Source organism: Dipodomys merriami, unplaced genomic scaffold (genome assembly GCF_024711535.1).
Source record: "Dipodomys merriami isolate MVZ:Mamm:240054 unplaced genomic scaffold, mDipMer1.0.p SCAF_42, whole genome shotgun sequence".
In the NCBI taxonomy this organism is placed as follows: Eukaryota; Metazoa; Chordata; class Mammalia; order Rodentia; family Heteromyidae; genus Dipodomys; species Dipodomys merriami.
This window is the reverse complement of record NW_027205826.1, coordinates 459,899-481,197: the sequence shown is the minus strand read 5'-3', so window position 1 is coordinate 481,197 and position 21,299 is coordinate 459,899. Positions and strand designations below refer to the sequence as shown.

Genomic DNA, 21,299 nt, shown 5'->3' with positions numbered 1-21,299 from the left:
TCCCCAGCGCTGCTGGCTCCCACCCAGCCATCCCCTGCGTGTAATCAGTGCCTCCTTTCCTCCTGGGGAGCCCCCTGTGCTCAGCCCTGGAGCTGCACATGCTCCTACCTGTGTGTCACAAACAGCCAAGGCCCAGAGCTGTGTGCAGCCTCAGGCTGGGGCCGGGGTCCTGAGTCCCCCACGAGAAACCTCGAGCCCAGGAGAGGTGGGCCACAGGCCTTGCAGCGGTCAATTTTCCGTGACCTTTTCCCCAGGTGTGAGGCTTTCTGCTGTGACAGGGTCACCTTGGTCACCTCGGCTGGTGACCTGGCCCCGGGGGCAGGGGCGGCTGCAGGGAGTGTGGCAGGGGAGTTTTAGTCTCAGCAAGTCTGGGGCCCAGCCCCCCCACCCTCATCACCTTCAATCGCCTTAGGATGAGCGAGGCAGGAGGCCCGAGGCCCCAAGGGCCCCCAGGCCCAGGCCTGGGGCACTAGGAACCAGCGACAGGAAGAGCCACTGAACTCCTCAGGGCTTCTGCCTTGGGCTTGCAGTTCCTCAGCCTGCCAGGCAGCCCCAGCCTGGCCTGGGGCCCTTGGCTCTCCTGGATCCAAGCCCAGTCCCCCTCTCCATCCCCCCCGCCCCTCCCGTCTGCTGCCTCAGCATGCAACGCAGGAAGGGAAGCAGCGGGCGGGAAGGAGGAAGGCTGTGTCAGCTGGGACCGCGTGGACACGGCCAGGCCTGGACTCCCCAGCCTGGCGTGTCTCTTGTCCACCCTGGCTATGCGCATCTTTGAGGACACGCTTCCTTCGTGACCATCTGAAGGGAGCTTTGTCCCTTCTGTGAGTGTTTTAAGAGAAGGAATGGTGTGTTGGTGCCACTCCTTCCTCTGGGGGTAGTGACAAGGTTTCGGCGTGACTCCACTGTACCCTCAGAAGGCAGACTGACCACACACGCCACTGACCCCTGCCTGGGTGGCCTTGTGCCCCGAGCCACCTCATCTCCCCATCTGCAGGAGCATGAGGGGGGCCACGTGTGGCCTGGGCAGGGTCATTTCCTGAGCCCTCCCGGGACTCAACTCGCTCCCACATCACCTCAGGCACAAGGCAGCTTCGGGAAACCTTCCTTTCTGAGAGGACACAGGAGGGAGGTGAGAGCTGTCCCAGCCACGGGGCACAGAAAGCTCAGAGCCACGCTGGAGTCTGGAACCTCTGCCCCTGCCCGTCCAGTCCTGGGAAACTGCCCGGTGATAGGCTCAAGATGGACCCACTGGGGAGGGCCTGTCCCTGGAGCCTGTGCCGCCGCAACCCCCCTCTCCCCCTCTCCCCCTCTTCCCCCCCCAGCCAGCCACCTCCCAGAAGCCAGCACAGACCGGATACCAGGGGGCGCTCACTTTCTTGGACACTTTATTGTGGACAAGAAACAGATAGGGGAGGGAGGGACACAATCATTTTGCTGACAACCTGGAGGAGAGGGCAAGAAAGGGGCAACTGTACAACCTGAAAACCCCAGATGCTGGGGAAGCCCGCAGGAACACACCAGAAAGCCCCGATGGGCAAAGTCCCAAGTCTCTGGGCTGTTCCTCCTATCTCTGTGCTGTAGATGGCACAGCGAACACCACTTTCCCGGCTGGCTCACGGCCCATTGGGCCAAGGCAGAAGCCAGGCCTAGAGAGCTGTCTCATGTGGGTCTGACAAGGAGGGCAGGCCCCCGACAGGAGACCCTGCAGGCTTCTTGCCTGGCGGAAGAGACCCAGGAGGTCCACCAGGGCCAGGGCCGGCACAGGCCCTTCCCTCCTGGGAGGTGGCTCTGCCCTGCCCTCGGTGCTGGTGTGGGATGGGTGGGTGAGTCCTTTCTTTCTAGAATGGGCATGGTCCAGCATGCCCAGCTGCCCTCCCCACCCGTGCCTGGAGCTTCAAGAAGAGGCCGTAGGAGCAATGGGGCCTCGGCCTGCAGGAAACTCCCCCTGGGAAGAGGGGGGAAGGGCCCCGGGGGACAAACCCTGGGACAGGACAGGGACAATCTCGAGAACAAGCAGACCCCCGTCAGGACCCAGGGCAGAACACATTCACGTCGCGGTGACAGTCTGAAGGACATGGCAGGTTGCCAGGAAGAGCAGAGCCCAAGGGCACAGAAACCGGCAGCAAACTTGCTTTGCCTTCCGTGGCTGCTTGGCTGCAGCCCCCTGGCTGCTAACCATGACTGCTCTAGATGACAGAATCTGGTGGTTGTTTAATAAGAAACCACTTTAATAAAAATAAGTTAATAATTAAACTGCAAGTGTCACACAGCCACGGCGCCCTCCTGAAGGCTGGCGTCATGGTGGTGGGAAGGTGTGCGGGTCAGGAGCAGCTTGGTGGGGAACATACGCTGAATGGACAAATCAGGCAGCCGGCCCTCAGGGGCCTGGGCCCCCGTGGCCAGGCCTGTTCCCACAGTGTAAACATTCACTTTCCAGGGGTCTTGCAGGGGTGTGTGGGACCTGGCTGACAAGGAGGAAGAGGAGGGGCCTGCTCCCAGGACGGGGGACACACCAAGTGCTCCCACAGTCACAGAACAGAGAACACAGCGGAAGGCATGGGAGGTGGCATGGAAGGAGGTAGGGCGCAGGGAATTCTGGGCCAGAGCCCCAGGTCAGGGTGTCCTCGGGGGCCATTCTGTACACCCATGAGGCAGTGTGCAGAAGCCCCAGTCAGGCACTCAGGGACAAAGTGACTGCTGCGTGACCGCTGCCTTTCCCGGTGCCAGGATGTCACACCCTGGCTGCTGCACTTGTCCTGAGGAGCTCTCTATTCTGGAAATCGCTAGGCTAGATGGACTCCTCATGGTTACAAAAAGGAAAAACCAAACCAAAGCATGCTCCTCCAGTTTGTATACAAATCGGGTCCTGACGCAGCTAACACCATCCAGCCTTCAGCCGCACTTGACGTGGGAACGGACCGGCTTAGATGAACTCTATTCCTTCGTACTTCACGCTTCCGACCTTGGTCTCCGGCAGGAGGAGGCGGCCGTCGAGGGTGAAGGCCATGATGTAGGTGGCGATCCTGCCGCTGTCCTCTTCGGACTTGAGGGCCAGGATGATCTGGTCATCGGTGTTGGGGATGAACTTGAAGGAGGAGAAGCCGTGGGTGGGCACCAGCTCCCCCACGCGGCTGACGGAGATGTCCCCGAAGTCAGGGGCGGCGCTCAGGAGCAGGTTGGTGCCCCTCTGCTCGTCCTCCTTCTCGCTGTACCGCTCGTGGCTGGCCCTGCGCGGCAGGAAGAACCAGCGCTGCAGCGTGTCGCTCCAGCAGGCGGATTCATGGATCAGGTAGCCTGCAGACACAGCACAGACCCGGTCAGCCCCTCCCGTGGGGCGGCGTGGCCCGTCCTGCAGTGGACAGATTCATAGACCGGGTAGGCTGGGGCACAGCACAGACCCGTGGGGTGATAGCCCGTCCTTCTGGGGCCCGCATGGTTCACTCAGGTGAGCTGAGGCGGCAAGCCTCAGGGCCTGGCTTTATTTCCCTCTATGTCTCCAGCTTCCCTCGATTATCTGGAGTAACACCGAGCAAGCACACAGAGTGGACAGTGGACCTTCAGTGTCCCCCCCCCCAGCTGTCCCCAGAGGGCCTGGGGCCTCTACAAGTTATCTTTCCTTTTACACTTTTGCTCCAGTCACAAGGCACCAAAAACAAACAAATAAAAGAAGGTGCAGAGAAGAGATAACACCAAGGAGCAGATCTGGCTGTGGGCAGAACTGGTGGAGGCCTGGGCAAAGCGGAAGGAAGCCTGGTCCTGCCCTGCTCTGGACAGAGCACCGCTGGGACAAACTCCCTGCTCTGCCTGCCACACCCCTGCACGGGGCAGACTGTCCAGGTGTCCTCCAAACAGAAACCAAGGGCCCCGGGAGAGCCGAGAGGAGGGCAGGCCTGCGACTTCAAGCACCTGGAATGGAGTCCGGGCTCCCCTAAGCCAGAGCCGCATCTGTGTGCCCATGGGCGCTGCTGGCCGCGGGGACCTGGGGTGCTCAGTCAGGACTCTCGAGGCACACAAGAGAAAATGGCTGGTTGCTTCAGAACGCACTGGCCTGGGGCACGGTGGGAATGGACACCGGCCAGACCACCTCATCCCACGGCTCTTACCTGGCGGCCGGATCCCAGCGGCGGCCCTCAGAGCGTTGTAGCTGGACACCCAGTTCTCGTGGTCCACGCTGCCCTTGTGGCCCACCACCTTCACCCACTCGGGGTTCTCGTTCATCACCTCCCCCGTGGTGGTGGTCCACTCCTTGCCCAGGCCGCCCACGTACAGGTGCTCATCCTTCACGGCCAGCCACTCAGCTTTGAAGCCTGGGACGACGAGAGGAGGTGCGTGAGGGGCCTGTCTGGGACACGGGCCAGCCCTGCTCTGGGACCTGGCGTCCAGCAGTCCCAAGTCACTGCCTGCAGTGAGGAGGAGGCGAGGGGAGCAGAGGAGCCTGTGCAGCCTCCAGCCCCGCTGTGGGCGTCAGCACCTGTCTCCCTCCCGTCTCTCCCCTTCCCTCCTGCCCTGGAGGCCCTGCCTTCTGTGCGGCTTGTGCAGGACCTTGCTTCTGCCCTCCTGTTGCAGCCCCCTTCCCGAAGGTGGCTAAGACCCCCGATTCCTGTTCCTCAAGCTGGGCCCCCAGCCCTGACCACGCCCCAGCCCGCACAGGCCAGTGTGAAGGGCTCTGCAACCGTGAGCAAGCCCGCCCCCCGCCCCCGGTGCAGCGCCAGAGGGCTGAGGGGACCATCTTCATCTGGGTGAATGCATTCAGGAGCCAGGTCTGCTTTGTCAGCGGCCTCATTGACCTGGCTGCGCAGGCCGCCACACAGATGTCCTCCCAGCTGCTCTTTGGGCATTCTCCTCCCTGGCCCCGCCTCCAGGCTGCTACTGCCTCACCCTCCAAACCTGCATCTCTGTCTGTGGGACTTCCTTGCTTTGCACCCTGCCGGAAGCCTCCAGATGTTTCTCTGCAGTGGCTCTGGAGGGACTGCATGGCTTCCTGGGTCCTCTGAGCCACATCCTAGACAAGCTGCCCCCTTTACCGAGTGTCTTGGCCAAGGGCCAGCCCCGAAGCCTCCACTGTCCCATTCCCTCCACTTCTTGGGGGGAAGCACAGGCCCACATGATGGCGGTGTGCAGGAAATGGGGGTGAAGACTCTGACACCTACACGGACACGTCTCTGCCAACTGCCCACCTTGGCAGACACCAGGGATACTGTAGCCTGGTCACTCAAGGCAAGTCCTCCCCAGCCTCCTTCCAGGCACGTTGGCCCGCCCTGTGGCTCTGCCCCTGCCCTCTGGGCAGCACTGAGGCCCAGGGCAGGCTCTGCGACCCTGCATGGCAGCTGGGGTTGACCCGCAGGTTTCACGTACTGAAATCAGTCCCAGTTCAATCTGAGAACACTAGCCTGCGTGGTTTCAAGGTGAGGCATCTGGTGGGTGTAACCCCAGCATGAGCCACACCCCTGAACATCAGAATCCTGGTCAGGGCGGTCAGGGGCAGTGGACGCGGCCCTAAGGGCTCGGGCAAGGCTTTCAAGACCACTTGGCGCGTGATAGGACAGGCATTATGCTGCCTGTGGCCATCGGTCTGTACTGGTCACTTTACATGGGCCACGAATGAGTTACAAATACCCAAAGGCTTCTGGGAGAAAACAGGTCCTCCACACCTACTAGAGCCCACTGTGAAGGAGTTGCTCTCTCTGGCAGGCTGCTAGGGGTCAGATCAAACCTAGAAGCCGCTCTAGGTGAGGTCAGTAAAGCTTTCCCTCAGGGCTAGGGGGCACAACTCAGAGCACGGGGGCTCAGAGGGAGGAAGCAGCCTCCTTTCTGGACACGTGGATCTTTGCTTCAAGTTCAGAACAAAGCGCGGCCATCTGTCTCTTGAGCTCCCAGCCAGACAGGAGCTGCCTAGATAGCAGCTCCCCTTACCTTTCTCCTCTGTTCCATCACCATCAGACAGGATCACCCAGGGCACAGCCTTGGTGCCCTCGATCTGGTAGATGACCCCCGTCCGGTCGTCCACGGAGTAGAGTTTCCCATTGAAGACGATCAGGTCCGAGAGCTCCATGCCCCGCCCCTTCTCTGACAGGTGGGTCTCCAGGACCCCGTGGTCTTTGTCCCACTCCACAGCTACCTTGTCCCCGCTGTCTGACAGGGTCAGATAGCCCTTCTTCAGATAACTAAACCAGGTGTTCTCCTCCTGAGCCCTGGACTCCGTGTCCAGGTCGGCAATGACTGCGATCCGGTACCGAATCCCTCCTGGCGTCCTCTGGGGGGCCGACAGGGGGTAGGTGTCATTGTACCGGGTGGCGGGTGGCCGGCCGGGCCTCCAGTTGTGCGCATTGTGAGGGGGGGGCCTGCTCGGGGCCGGGCGGTGTGAGTAGAGCAGCCAGAGGAGGGCAACACCCACGAAGAAAGTCAGGATCACCCTCCAGCGGGGGCGGAAGCGGGGGTCCGCGGCCTTGGTCATGGACGCCAGCACGGGAAGGCCCCCCACGCTGATCCGGAGGGGGTGCATAGGCTCATTCCATTCCAGGGGGTCAGAGGGCCGGACGGGCATCAGACTGCACGTGGGGTGGGACCTGCAGCCCAGGGAGAGAGGCACGCGGTCAGTGGGCTTCGAAGTGCATCCACGGCTCGCCGAGCCCCTTCTCCGGGGGACCTAACACCATCACCACATCCCCGGCCCTGGACTCCGGCAACGCTGTGCTAACTCCTACTCAGCAAGGTGGATGTGAAGTCCCTGTCTGAAGAAAGCCGGCCCCTCCCTGGCCCGGCTGACAGGACACAGATCTGTGCTTGACTCGGATGTCCCCTCCCCAAAGGCCTCCCTGACCACACTGCTCCAATGTCCCAGGCCCCACATCACACTGAAGCTCGTCTCTGCCCGGGCTCGGCCTCCCCAGGCAGAGGCAAGCGAAGGCTCCTCAGGTGAAGAGTCCTTACTTCCTGGATTAGGGTCCTGCAATAGTTATCTATAAAACAGATCCCAGCAAGCAGGAAGGACTTTTGTGTTGTGGTTGGCCACACCTGTCCCCCTGTGTTCCTCACAAGGGGAGCCAGGGACCACAGTCCAGGCCTCTTGCCGCCTGGAATCTAGCATGCCTGAGTATTGTTCCCAAGGCCACGGGACTCACCCTGGAGCTTGGCGTGGCTCCAGGTTCCTCCTGGAGGAACCCAAACCCAGGGTTGGGCTGCTGGTGGCAGCTGGGAACTGTACAAATGTACCAGGCACGCGTACCAGGCACGCATTGGCCCGGGAGTGGCAGAGAACCTTGTCTTTCTCCAGGGCAGCTGCTTAGAGCCACATCCAGGTGGCAGCAGGCTGCTCCCAACTCCGGCTCCTGGACCCTCAGCTGTAGCCAGCGCACTTCCCTTCTGCATGGCTGGAGCATGCCCGTTGCCACCTCCTGGTGAGAGCCAAGAACAGTCACTGGGCACTGCAGGGCCAGGCGGCACGGGGGTGGGCTTGGGAGCTCCAGTAGCGCTGGGCGACTCTGAGGCCACAGCAGTGCTCGCTCAGCGTGCTCCAAGCCTCAGCTCCTCACTTCTGACAGCCCATAGAGTCAGGTTCAAGGAGGAAAGCATGGAGTCCAAGAGCGGGAGCCCCCGAGAGGTTACTGTGGCCACCTTGCAGGGGCTGGCCTCCTGGGTGCCCCAACTGGGGAAGGGCTGGTTGCGGAGGCCTTCCCTCCTGACGCCGGAGGCTTCTCTGCACAAGCCCTGTCTCACCCTGTCCCTTCTCCAACCCTGGGGCTTCGAGGCGCGGGCATGGCTCACACTCCAGTGTTATACCCTCTATCCAACGTGGCCACCAATCCCCACTGTCCTCTGCCTGAGCTTCCATGCAGAATGTCCCCAGCGTTCCCGCTCGCTTCTCAGACACACTATGTTGAAGTCTAAGTCCTACCCCATCTTCCCTGGGGGGGGGGGGTGGTGGTGGTGGTGATGGCGGTGGTTACATACACCAGCAAGAGCTTAGGAACCGCCACGAGCTGGGCCTAGCTGAGGAGCAGCCCGGGTCGCCCTTTCCTTCTGCAACAGCTGGTCTGACCCAGCGGCTGCCGTCCGTCCCAGGCCCGTCTCCCAACCAGCCACAGCAGCAGCCCCGCCCCCCAACAGCCCCGCCCCGCTTCCATGGCTCCCCCGGCCCTGCCCCACCTCCCACCTCCGCCTGTGACACAGCCCTAGCCACGAAGGCCACGCAGGCCACGGCATGCTCGCTGAGCCTTTGCCCAGGCTCCTTCCCTGGCACCGCTGCTTTAGTCATCTCATGGCTCCTCCAACAGCCGCCCCTCTCTGCATTGGCAGGTCTTGGGTTAGTCCTCCCCCTGCCGGGAGCCCCAAGGACCCAGCACAGCACCCGCAGCTAGCGGAAACTCAGCACACATTTGCTGAGGAATAGAAAACAAACGGCATGGGGCTGGGAAGGTGGCTCAGTGGTAGAGGCTTGCCTTGCATGCATGAGTCCCTGGGTTCGATTCCTCAGCACCACATATGTGGAAAAAGCTGGAAGTGGTGCTATGGCTCAAGGGGTAGAGCACTAGTCTCGAGCTGAAGAGCTGAGGGACAGCGCCCAGGCCCAGAGTTCAAGCCCCATGACACACACACACACACACACACACACACACACACACACACACACACACAGACACACACAGACACACAGACACACAGACACACACACACACACACACACACACACACACACACACACGGTGTAGCGGTCATTAGAGCCCTCAGCACCCTGTCCCCCAACTCCCAATCCTCCTGCAAGGGTACTGACAATAAACCGCTGGGACCAAGGGTGACGACCACCCCACCTGCCACCCCTGGCGAGCCCGGGCATCTCCAGCACGCCCACGCTGGTGCCCCCTCTGCCTCGGAACCTCCGCACGCCAGGGCTGTGCTTCTCTGCGCTCTGTCCCCAGCTCCCTTCCCCGCACGCCTCACTCAGCAGCCCCCTGATGGCCATGGGCTCTCCAGGCTCAACCTCAGAGGGGACGCCCCTGACCCTCCCCGGGGAGCCGCACCCAGGTGGGCATGGGGCCCGCTTGTTCCTCGCCGTGCCAGCTCTGGATTCTGTTCCCTTCTCCCTGTGCTCACAGCTCCTCACGATCCAGACCTGTGTCCAAAGCCTTGGCTCTGCCATTTACCAGCTGCGAGGTCTGGTGAGGACGGTTCTCCCGGCCTTCCTAGAGCGGGGCCAAAGCCTGCTTGCGACCCTTCCTCCCCTCGCAGCACCCCAGGGCCAGCGCCACTCCCCACGGTGGCAGTGGCAGAGGCCCAGCTCCTACCAACTCTCTCTCGAGGCCACACTGGATTCTTTGCAATTCTGACCTGTGCGTACATGGACACAGAGAACCATCCAGAGCTCCTGGCAGCGCGGTGACAGCCATGCTTCTCCTGCTGACCCCCCCCCCCCCCCCCCCAGCAAGCCTTCCCTCCTCTGGGAGGCTGACGCTGGGGCCAGGACAAGGAACCTGGCAACGCGACCAAGGGCAGTGCAAACTTTGTGGGTGTGACTGAAAACCCTGATGGGGGGCTGTCCAGGTGGCTCCTAATGTAATCCAAGCGTTTCTTTTCTTTTTTTCTTTTCTTTTTTTTGTTGTTGTGCGGCTTGAACTCTGGGCCAGGGCGCTATCCCTGCACTCTTCAGCTCAGCTCAAGGCGAGCGCTCTACCGCTTGAGCCACAGTGCCACTTCCAGTTTTCTGGTGGTTAATTGGAGATAAGAGTCTCACGGATTTTCCTGCCCTGGCTGGCTTTGAACTGTGATCCTCAGATCTCAGCCTCCTGAGTAGCTAGGATGACAGGCGTGAGCCACCGGCGCCCGGCTATCCAAGCATTTCTTTTTGGGAGAGAGTCAGAGGGAGGCAGAGGTAGACGTCAGCCACAAGCCAAGGAATGCCTGAGACCACAGAAGCTGGTGAGCAATGGGTGCGTCCCCCCAACAGTCCCTGGAAGGAGTCCAGGGACCCCCTGACTTGGGTCCCATGACTGTGACATTCAAGAGCTCTGGGACACTGAATCTCCACAGGTAGGAAAACAAATGTGTGCTACCACGAGGCACCAAGTGCAGCACCCAAATGGAACACCATCCAACAGTGTCCCCTGGGCCACGGCAAGCCCCCCAGGAGTGGAGCACCCGTCCATCAGCATCCCCTGGGCCACGGCAAGCCCCCCAGGAGTGGAGCACCCGTCCATTAGCATCCCCTGGGCCACGGCAAGCCCCCCGGGAGTGGAGCACCCGTCCATTAGCATCCCCTGGGCCACGGCAAGCCCCCCGGGAGTGGAGCACCTGTCCATCAGCCCTGAGCCACGGCAAGCCCCCCGGGAGTGGAGCACCCGTCCATCAGCCCCTGAGCCACGGCAAGCCCCCCGGGAGTGGAGCACCCGTCCATCAGCCCCTGGGCCACGGCAAGCCCCCCGGGAGTGGAGCACCCGTCCATCAGCCCCTGGGCCACGGCAAGCCCCCCGGGAGTGGAGCACCCGTCCATCAGCCCTGGGCCACGGCAAGCCCCCCGGGAGTGGAGCACCCGTCCATCAGCATCCCCTGAGCCACGGCAAGCCCCCCGGGAGTGGAGCACCTGTCCATCAGCCCCTGGGCCACGGCAAGCCCCCCGGGAGTGGAGCACCTGTCCATCAGCCCTGAGCCACGGCAAGCCCCCCGGGAGTGGAGCACCCGTCCATCAGCATCCCCTGAGCCACAGCAAGCCCCCCGGGAGTGGAGCACCCGTCCATCAGCCCCTGGGCCACACGGCAAGCCCCCCGGGAGTGGAGCACCTGTCCATCAGCCCCTGGGCCACGGCAAGCCCCCCGGGAGTGGAGCACCCGTCCATCAGCCCTGAGCCACGGCAAGCCCCCCGGGAGTGGAGCACCCGTCCATCAGCCCTGAGCCACGGCAAGCCCCCCGGGAGTGGAGCACCCGTCCATCAGCCCTGGGCCACGGCAAGCCCCCCGGGAGTGGAGCACCCGTCCATCAGCCCTGAGCCACGGCAAGCCCCCCGGGAGTGGAGCACCCGTCCATTAGCATCCCCTGAGCCACGGCAAGCCCCCCGGGAGTGGAGCACCCGTCCATCAGCCCCTGGGCCACGGAAAGCCCCCCGGGGATGCAGCACACATCCAACAGTCTTTTGGGCCACGGCACACAGAGCTCCTGGGGGTAGGGGCTTTACCTCAGCCGTGGGACTCCCCAAGAGCTAAGAGGAAGGTCAGGAACTATAAGACTCGGCCACTTTTGGTTAAATGGGAAGATGACTGCTGTCAGCCACAGAACTCTGTCTGCCTTCTAGAAAGTTCCATGGACTCCTGAAACACCTTTCCTTGGTCTCCACCTTTCCTGACTTTATTTTGTAGGAAATACAGTTTTCCACAGCCCACACTGGTCTGACCTCCAAAACTGACTGGAGTTGCTGCAGAGCAAAGAGCTGACCTCTTTCCCCTCCCCCCCCTTTTTTGCCAGCCATGAGCAACAGAAATGAGCAAGTGAGGAGAGAGACAGATGGACAAAGGCAGCCCAAGAAAGGCCCTACTAAGCTTGCATTTCCCTCAGAGCCCTCGGTGATGATGTGTTCACATCTTTGTGACAGGATGTTTATCAACCCTGCCTGCCGTGTGATGTTCTGACTTGGCAGATCGGGAAAGAGAACCAAGCGGCCACCGTAAGCTGCCATTCCTGGACAGCAAGCACACTGGGCAGGTGACCACAGCTCATTCCCACCCAGATGCCCAGGGCCACAGCCCTGCTGTGGCCTTTTCCCCATGCAGCCTCCCTCCAGCTGCAAAGACCCTGGGAAGAGCCATCAGGAGCCAGGGCCCAGTGTGGCCCCACCCTCTGGCAGGCAATGGTTGAGGAGGGCTCACTCACAGGCACGCACTTCGGGTTTCCTTACACAACAGCGAGGCCTGCTGTAACACACACACATACACGCACACAACTTGTCTGTCCACTCCAAAGGTCATTTCTAGCAGGCACAGGGAGCAGCAGGAGGCAGGGTGCTTTCTCTGAACATCTGGGGCCAGCGGCTCCCTGCGGACAGGAAGGCACCTACCTCCATGGGCATCTCAGGTACCAGCTCCACACAGGCTGAGCAGAGGGAGCCACTGCCACGCACCACTGCCAGGATGATTTCCCTCTCTTTGGCTTCCTTCAGGAGTGGCACTGGACGGGTGGCAGATCAAACAGGTTCAAGGCAGCTGCCAGGGCAGACTCCTCCCTTCCAGGATGCAGGAAGGGTGGGGGCAAGGGAGGCCCTTGTCAGTGCACAGGGGCCACTCTCTCCCGCCCTGCGGCTTCCCTGGCTCCTGCCCCCCAGGCATGAGGCAGGCCTGGAGTGCTCACCGTATCCCCTTCCTCACAGGACAGCAAAGACCACATCCTGTTGACGTCCAGGGACTCTTCAGGGGGGGCAGAGACGGAGGCCCAGGGCTTACAACAGCCTTCAAACAAACAAGCCTGACAGGCTAGGCTCCTCAAAAAATGGTATCTGATGTGTTTTGTGCTTGAAAATTCCCTTTCAGGTCTGGACCATTGTGTCACCTTGGCTCTCAGGATGGAGAGGAAGAAGAGTGCAGAGTTTGGGCCAGCCTAGGCAAAGTTAGCATGAACCTCCCTCAAAAAGAAAAAAGAAAAAGAAAAAACCCTGCAGAAGAGCTGGGGGCATAATGTTTGCCCAGCAAATGTGAAGCACTGGGTTTAATCCCCAGAATAGAAAAAAGCCTGGGCACTGCAGGGAATTGAGGAAAAGCTGTGCTTGGGGCACAGAGGCCCCGCCAATCAAGGCTCAGGGTCTGACTGCTGTTGTAACTATAACAGACCAGGCAGCTCAAATACCACAAACAAGCGCTTCACTGTCCCACATGGTCTCGCTGGGCTATGATCAGGGCTGGGTCTTTTCTCAGGCTCCCGTCACAGCCAGCAATCCTGGTCCCACCTGCCGTCCTCCTCTCTCATTCATCTGCCTCTCGCTTCCAGGTTCAGCACCCCCAGACCACTCTGGGCCCATAGGGAAAACAGGACCCCGCCACCTTGCTTTCACATCAGAGATTAGCAACACGCATGCCCACGTCAGGGGCTGGGACAACCATCCCTCTTCACACTCTGCCTTTTCTATGGGGTAGGCACGGGGCTTCACAATGCTCTAGCCAGCTGTGTCTGCTGATCTAGATCATTAGTGTTTTCCTCAGGAGAATTCCACCCTCCCAGTTGAAAGCAACTTGTCTGAAGATCCAGGATGCCCCAGTTCCCCAACTACCCCAGTGCCCACACAGTTGCATGCCCATGCCCAAACCCACTTCTGTGCCTCTCGGTGCCAATTCCTGGAATACGTTCCAAAGGGTCCAGCCCCACATTCACCTGCCATCACCTCGCCCAGCCACCGCTTGTCTGGAAGGCATTAGCTTCCTGCTCACTTCCTGTGGCAATGTTTCAGCTGACTATGGGTGATCAGCCTCTGCCTGGAGACCACAGGCTACAGACTCCACTTACCTCCTTAGACTACTTCAGAGGGACTGGAAAAGTCAGAAGAAATGTCTACCAGCCCAATACACTGAGAAAATCTTCTTAAACTGATGTCTCCACTATCAGGATTATGATTTCCTAACCAATCATGACAATGAAAAGAAAAAAAATCAACATAAAAGTTCCTGAGAATTAAGTCTAAGCCAGGTGCTGGTGGCTCACACCTGTAATCCTAGCTATTCAGAGGGCTGAGATCTGAGGATCATGGTTCAAAGCCAGACTAGGCAGGGAAGTCTATGAAACTTCTATCTCCAATTAACCACCAGAAAACTAGAAGGAACTGTGGCTCAAGGTGCAAGAAATGCAGCCTTGAGCAAAAGAGATCAGGGACGGGGCCCAAATCCTGAGTTCAAGCTCCTTGACTGACTGAAAAAAAAAATAGCCTAAAAGTTGTTTTTGTTTTGGGCCAGGCAGACATTCCCCACCAGAGCCAGACCTTCAACTGCTCCCTTTCCTTTTTCTGTGTCGTTATTTTTCAGGTAGGTCTCACGATTTTGGATGCATGCCATCCCACCAGCTTACTGGTTAAGACGGTGTGTATGAGGGGTATAACCCATGAACTTTTTGCCAAGGCTAAGCGCCGTAAGTTGTGATCCTCCTGACCTTGGTTGGCCTTCTGAGTAGCTGGGATTCCAAGTATGAATCACTACATGCAACTAGCTTAAAATTCCCTTAATATTAGCATTTAATATGAGCATCCCAGGACACCTCAACAGTTTGGAGGGCACAGCTGTACTCCAGAGAACCTCGGATCATTCCCCAAACAGGAGAGGTTTTGCTGATGATAGCACTGGTCCACTTTACTACCCTCAACAACAGGCCCGGATTCCCACTCTTCTGTCTTGAAAGAGTGAACACGAGAGCACACGCACACCTGCCCTGTACAGCCACCCTGAGAGTTGCCACACTGACTGCCACTGAGGATGCTCTGACTCAACAGGACCACTTGCATTTATCACACACAAACACACTTCTAGTCACATCCAAAGAAAGTGTGAAAACGCAGCCAGAGCAGAGCACAATTTCCTTGCCCCCACGCCAAACCTCTGGCTCCCCTCCTGACTGACCCTGGTGCTCAGGCGTGCACACGGATGGCAGGTCAAGCAGATCAGGTGTGCCACACAATCAGATTAGGCTGTTCTTACGTGTCAACAGCTTATACAGCATTGTTACCATGGGTTGTGAAAATGCCAAGAGATCTGTGGCCAACAGGAAGCTATCAAGCACTGACAGAGGGACAATTTGGCCACACCAAGTTGTATAATGATTTCCTCTATTGTCCCAGACATATCATCATTTGGGATCAAGTTAATCTGCACAAGGAAATGAATGAGAAAGGCCCAGAATTCAGTGACGGTTAAGACATTGCTGAATGCATCTGTTTTGCCAGAGTCCTCTCCCTGAAGATGTGCTTGAACTTATGCAAGAGGGGAGCAGGCTGGCTTGCCCAGTGTGCCTTTCAAATAGAAAGCTCACTGAAGCCTGGAGAGGGACTGGGGGGGGGGGTGCCCACATACTCTAGTACTAAGGGGCTGGGGCAGAGCTACAGGGAAGCTCAGGGACCCAGCCAGGAGAATGACTACCAGCCAAGCTCTAGGGACAGGAGGGACTGCCAACTACACTCCCACCTTGCCACAGATCCCTCCGAGACCTGGTGTGTGTGTGTGTGTGTGTCTTTCACGTGTTGGTCAGCCAGACCTCAATGACATCAACAAGCTTGACTCAGGTCCCCAAGCCATTGCTTTGCTGAACACGCAATAGGAAAAGCTGTCCAGTCCACAGCCCTGAGGGGGGAGTGAGAAACTGAGCTGGGGCTCCCGGGCGGGGGTCGCCAAGGCCAGTCCTGAGGAGAGGCGGACTCCGGCCCGGCGGGGAGGGGATGCGCGAGCGTCCGGGTGTTAGGGGAAGGAGAGGGTGCCGAGCTTGCTGTCCACGAGGGCCAACCTCCGACGGCGGCGGGCGGGCGAGGGCGGCGCACGGCGGGGCCCGGGCGAGGGCGTGGCCCAGTGAGCGCGCAAGGGCGGCTTCCCCCGTCCGCCCGGAGCCCAGGCCCGCACGGACCGCGGCAGGGGTGCGGGGGCCGGGCTGGACAGGGCTGGCCCCAGACGAGGGAGGAAATCGCAGTCTGGTGTGAGGGAGGAGCGCGGGGCTCGCGGTCCCCGCGGTCCCGCACGCGTCAGCGCGGGCCGGCTCCGCGCTGCGGGACGCGGGACGCGGGCAGGGCCGCGCCGGGCGGCGGCAGGCCTCGGGACGAGGAGAGGAGGGGCGCCAGCGGCGGGCACGCCGTCCGTCACTCACCCTCGGCGGGGCCTGGCTCCGGTGCCCGCGGGCGGCCGCGCTGCGCAGGGCCGGACGCGGCGGGTGGACACTTCCGCCCCGCCGCGCGCTCCCGGCAGCCTCTGCTCTGCGCCTGCGCCGCACGCGACACCCGCCCCGGCCGCGCGCTCCCGGCAGTCTTTGCTCTGTGCCCTGAGACCCGGCGGCCCCTGCTCTGCGCTTGCGCCTCGAGCGGTGGCTGCCGGGAGTTGTAGTTTTGTAGCTGTACTTGGTCCACGCCCACTGCGAGGGGCTGTCCTTCCCCAGATGAGGCCTGACCCTCCCGCATCGTACCGGGAGGTGCGGGAGAGTGGAGACTCCTTTTAAGCTCTTGCAGCCGGCACTAGCCAGGACTAGGGACTTCTGCCACCGCCGCCCCCGCCAAAGAAGGGCATCGGGTCCCTCCCCTCTCCCCCCCCCCCCGTCCTCTGTCCCATGCCTGTCCTGGAGCTTACCGGGGGGCAATGGGTGAACCGCCACCTCCCCCCCCCCCCGTGTCCCCACTGCAGGACGGCCAGAGGGCGCCCGGTACCCCGGCCTCCCGGACCAGAGGCCACGGTGGTTACAGTTTCTCGTGAGTCCTTTCAGAGATATCTTATGAAATACAAGTTGTAAACATATGCTACCGAGTTACTTTTACAAAAGAAACAACTGGAAACGTTTCTCCTGTGTATGCGCAGACCTTCCTCAGATTCATTCATGTTTCTCATTCTTCTAAATGGCCCAACCATATATATCCCATAGAGTAAGTATTTATTTAATTTTACTTTTGTGCCAGTCCTGGGGCTTGCACTCAGAGCCTGGGCGCTGTCCCTGAGCTTTTGTACTCAAAGCTAATACTCTATAACTTGACCCACACTGTACTTTCTGGCTTTTAGGGGGTGAATTGGAAATGAGTCTCACAAACTTGCCTGCTTAGGCTGGCTTTGAACTGTGACCCTCAGCTCTCAGCCTCCTGAGTTTCCATAATGTAAATGTTTATAATGTGAATTATTCTCAGCCTTTATTTACTAGGGTCTATACATGCTTTTTAGCTTAGGAAATGACATATCATTCCAGGTATCTTTAAAACATGTAACTTCTCACTCCCAACTCTCTCCTACCACCTGGATTTACCACAGTGTTGTGCTGGGAAGTTTTTTTACTTCTCTTTTAGGTTTAGCACACACCCTTGCAATATATTGTTTAATTCTGCCTATTTTAATGTTGGTAAAATGAGCTAGAATTGTGTTGCCATCTGGGGACTGGTGGCTTGCACCTGTAAGCTACTTGGGTGACTGAGAAAAAAAAAATTGAGAGCCCTCCCAAACCTGTAGCTGGGTTCAGTTGTCACTCAAGCTATATATTGGAGGGGGGGAGAGTGAGATTGAGAATGTTAAAGTTCCAGTCTAACTGAGACAGAAAAGTCTAAAAGACTCCATCTCCACAGAAGACACAAAGGTATGTACCTGTGATCCCAGTGAAACTGAAAGCCTAAAGTTGGTGGCACATGGCTTGGGCGCATGTCCAGGTAGAAAGTGAGACCCTGTCTCAAAAATGATGAGCACAAAGCAGGGGTGGAAGTGAGGCTCAGATGGTAGAGCACCAACTTAGCAAACAAGAGGCCTTGAGTTTATCCTCATTATCACTAAAACTACAATTGTTCACAGGGGCAGTAAGGGGGGGGCGAGATAAGAAGCAATAGCAGAAGAGGAATATGATCAAAACAGATTAATTGCGTATGCAAGTTTCACAGTGAAAGCCCATTGCACAAGTCATGTGCACTACAAAAAGAGAGAACTGTGATTGGACAAAAGGGTGCACAACTTAAGGAAGAGACTGAGGACAGGCAGCCCAGAAGGATCTTCTGATTCTACCTGGCCTCTCTGCAGCACTGCAGCAGATGCTTCCTGGGAGGGGTGCCTCAGGACCCCTTCTGGAGTGAAAATCACGTGACCCAACATCAGGCAGGGCCGGGACCATCCTGATGGACAGTTCCTACACGGAGAGACTGGGAAGGTCAGAGCAGTACTTCTAGGTTTAATGCTTAGCTTTAGGGGAGGAGAGTCTTGGTGTCTAGAGCTGCTCCCCATGGGAGACAGGGACAGTAGAGGGCAGCAGAAGGTCAGAGAGGCTTTTTTCCAGGCTGCCTCTAAGACTGCTCATCTTCTCCGTTCAAAGTACTCAGCATGCCAGAGCATCATCTTCTTGGGTGTTGCAACCACAGCCCCAGTGTCTCCTGGAACCTCTCTCCTTTTGTGTCTGTGGCTCCACACATTCCACTTGCCCCACTCATTCCTGTGTTTCTTCTACACGTGTCCATTTTGCATTCATTTCCTAGTTAAGTGGGTAGGACAATGCTGTCCACTAGGGGGCGCGCCCGCTCTATTTATCCAGAAGAGCCCCTGCATCAAGGTTGGGTCTATGCCCCTGCCACTGGGAAGAGTGCATTTGTCAAAACCCCATGAAGCAAGCAGACATAGGGACACTGAGGCAAAGAAATTAAATGGCTGGTCTGGAGAGAGAATACCCAGATGCTGGTGGTCTCCTCCACACCTGGAGGAGGCTTGTCCTGGCCACGGCCAGTCCTGAGCTCCACCTGCTTACCCCAGAACATGGGTGGCGCCCGTGGGAGCCACAAGCACAGGCTGGTGGCCAGGAGCTGGGTACTGGCTGCCAAGTTCCCACTTCCCATCTCAGCAACTTCTCCCACACTGGGCGGGGACCTCCCCTCCCCCGCCCCTTGGCAGTGGGACACCACCAATCAGAGCCTGCCCGCCCGTCTGCTCACTACCCTGTGGAATGGAATCCAAAAGTTTGCAAAAACCAGTGTCTGCCCTTGTGGGCTGGCTGGGGAGCCTGGCTCAGAACAGCTGGGTTGGCCTCGTGTCAGGACTACAGTGGAGAAACTGAGTCGCGGCTAACGGCAGGCTAGTGTATACTGGGACCTCAGTGTCTCATGGACTTTGAAGTTGCAAGGCCTTTCCAGTGAGAAGACAGCAGGGAACGGGAAAGACTCATCACACAGAGGCGGGCACAGCGTGGCCTGCCCCCTCCACCGGGGAAGGGTCCCAGGAAATGTCCTTCTCTGAGTCTCTGGGGCCTTGTCCTGCAAACATCCCTAGCTTAAGACAGTGAAGCCATTTGGGAACATCTTTGAGTTAGGATCAGACACTCTTGGGTAGAAGCAGCTCCTAGCAAATTATGAGTGGGCTTGGCTTACAGCTCACTGGGGACCCAAGATGGAGACTTTGGAGTGGGGCTCAGCATTTCTGTGTGTGTGTGTGTGTGTGTGTGTGTGTGTGTGCGCACGCGCGCGCATGCATTAGTACTGGAGCTTGAACTCAGGGCCTGGGTATTGTCCCTTAGCTTTTTCACTCAAGGCTGATGATCCCTTGAGCCATATACCTCCACTTCCAGCTTTTTGGAGATGAGTCTGAGGTTTGTGCTGGCTTTGAACCATGATCCTCAGCTGTCAGCCTCCTGAGTAGCAAGGTTACAGGCATGAACCACAGGCTCTGGCCTGGCTTTGGCTTCTGTCCCAGGGCAGGAGTTCCCCATGCCAGGCCTAGCTGGAGGGTTTGGCTGTTGTCTGTTGTGCTGCTGCTGTGCTGTGCTGTGCTGTTGCTGCTTACCTTGCCCCTAGCCCTTGACACGCACAGGAAGGCATTTGCTGTGCTCAGAACACCCTGGTTTTGGTAGCTTGGGGCGTTAGTGGAAGAGATGGAAGAAGATCAAATCATCTACAAGAACATCCCTTGCTTGCCAGATTTTCTGCCTCTCCTACTTACCATTTCCAAGAAGAGACGGAGCTGATGACAAAGGACAGAGGAAAGTGGCAGGCTGTCTGGCTTGGCGACACATTTTATTTCTTCTGCTGAATGCGGGCGGTAGGCTTTGGGAGCTCACTTGTGAGTCTTCGCCCATTTGCCTGTTGGCTTGGGTTGTGAGCTTGTGTGACAGGCACCCCCTAAGACGCACCCCCACCCAGGGCCTGTTCCTTGGAATTCCCCTCCCCCCCTTGGGAAGCCCCAAGCTCCCTGTGCTATTTTCCCATCATACCACCCTTCCCCCAGCCTCTGCCTGAAGGAAAATGAGCAATCTGGTTTTTCAAGCTCTTGGGAGTTGTGGGGGCCTCAACCCACAAGGAAGGAAGAAATGAGCATATACCATACCGTGCTAGAATGGCTATGGTGAGTTCTATGTGAACACTTTGTGTCGACTCCACCATGCCAGAAACTACAGGCAAAAAAGCCTCTGAAAACTGTTTCTTCCCTAAGTTTAGCACACACAGGTTTGAGCCACACAGTCCGGCTTGAACTCTCATGAGACCCCACAGGGTCTTCATGTTTCCCGCTGCAGAAGATTCATCCGAGTTCTTGGGGCAGGGAGCTGCCCCTTCCCCTGGGGTCTCTGAGCACCTCTGGCCCCTATCAGAGACCTTGGACTTGGCTACGTGTTCCACTGAGCCCAGGAGTGGACATGGGGCTGGGCCTTGCCTCCTGCAGGACCAGCCAGCTGCAGATGGTGCGCACCCTTTGGTGGATTTCTAAAGCTGTATCCGACCTCTGAGTTTGTGTCTTGGAACCGCATTAACCATAGCCAGGCTCGGTAGCTCAAGCCTGTAGTCCCAGCTGCTTGGGGGGTAGCGGTAGGCGGAGTCAGCATCCCAAGCCAGCCCCTGGTGAAAAGAAGTTTGTGAGAGGCCGCCTCAACCAATGTCTGGGCACAGCGACGGGTCTGTGGTCTCCAGGGACCCTGGAGCAGGGGGATTGCGGTCCAGGCTGGCATGAACATAAAATAAGAGCCTGCCTTGAAGATGGCCAACGTAAGAAGGGGCTGGAGGCGTGGTTCAAGTGGGACAGCAGCTGTCTAGCAAGCAAAGGCCCTGGGTTCCATGGGCTGTAATGATCACGTCTTCAACGCCAAGGCCATCTTGGCCAGGGGAAAAGTAGAAAGAGCCAGCCTTCACGGGCCATATCCTTTTTCTCTTTGGAGTTGTGAACGCTGGGACTGGTCTGGGCAGGACAATGGAGAGGACAATGGAGAACTTTCCAAGGTTCTCTCGGTCTGTCTGGGCCGCCACCCCACAGGGGCCACTGCCTTTTGGCCTTCCTGTTCGGCCTGCCGGTCTCCCAGCCGCCCCTGCTACCGCAGCGGAGGGGACAGAGGAGCGGGGAGGTTGGCGTCCTGGGGTCACTTATGGGAATGAAGGGGAGTTTGTCTTCCGGGCTTCCCGTACGGGCAAGCCACCAAGGATGCGAGCTCTGCCGCGCCCAGGCACGCGTGCCAAAGACCGGTGGCAGCTTCATTCATCCCTCCAAGTGGCTGTGGGGCCTCTGGGTGCAGAAGGGCTGGTCAGCATGGCTCCTTCTGGGGAGGGGGGGTTGGCACTCAGATTGGGGTCTTCACAGCGGTCACTGAGAACCCTGAGCTGCTTCTCCCACCCGGGGCCCGCCCCTCCTCCCATCTGTCCATTCTGAGCTGGCCTGTGCCCAGCC

General features: G+C 58.8%; 1 protein-coding gene across 2 annotated transcripts; it reads right to left on the bottom strand.

Annotated features, from left to right (window-relative positions):
* Positions 1–1,365: 1,365 nt before the first annotated feature.
* Positions 1,366–15,887, bottom strand: Cant1 (calcium activated nucleotidase 1). Of its 2 annotated transcripts, none has more exons than XM_069992853.1 (4): positions 15,802–15,887; positions 5,911–6,563; positions 4,101–4,304; positions 1,366–3,291 (listed from the first exon to the last, which is right to left on the bottom strand). In XM_069992853.1, exons 2-4 carry the CDS (start codon positions 6,539–6,541, stop codon positions 2,921–2,923), a joined length of 1,206 nt encoding a protein of 401 aa, XP_069848954.1. In that variant the 5' UTR covers positions 6,542–6,563; positions 15,802–15,887; the 3' UTR covers positions 1,366–2,920. The 2 variants fall into 2 exon arrangements, with proteins under 2 accessions (XP_069848954.1, XP_069848955.1); XM_069992854.1 differs by lacking the exon at positions 15,802–15,887 and adding an exon at positions 12,035–12,164.
* Positions 15,888–21,299: the final 5,412 nt, after the last annotated feature.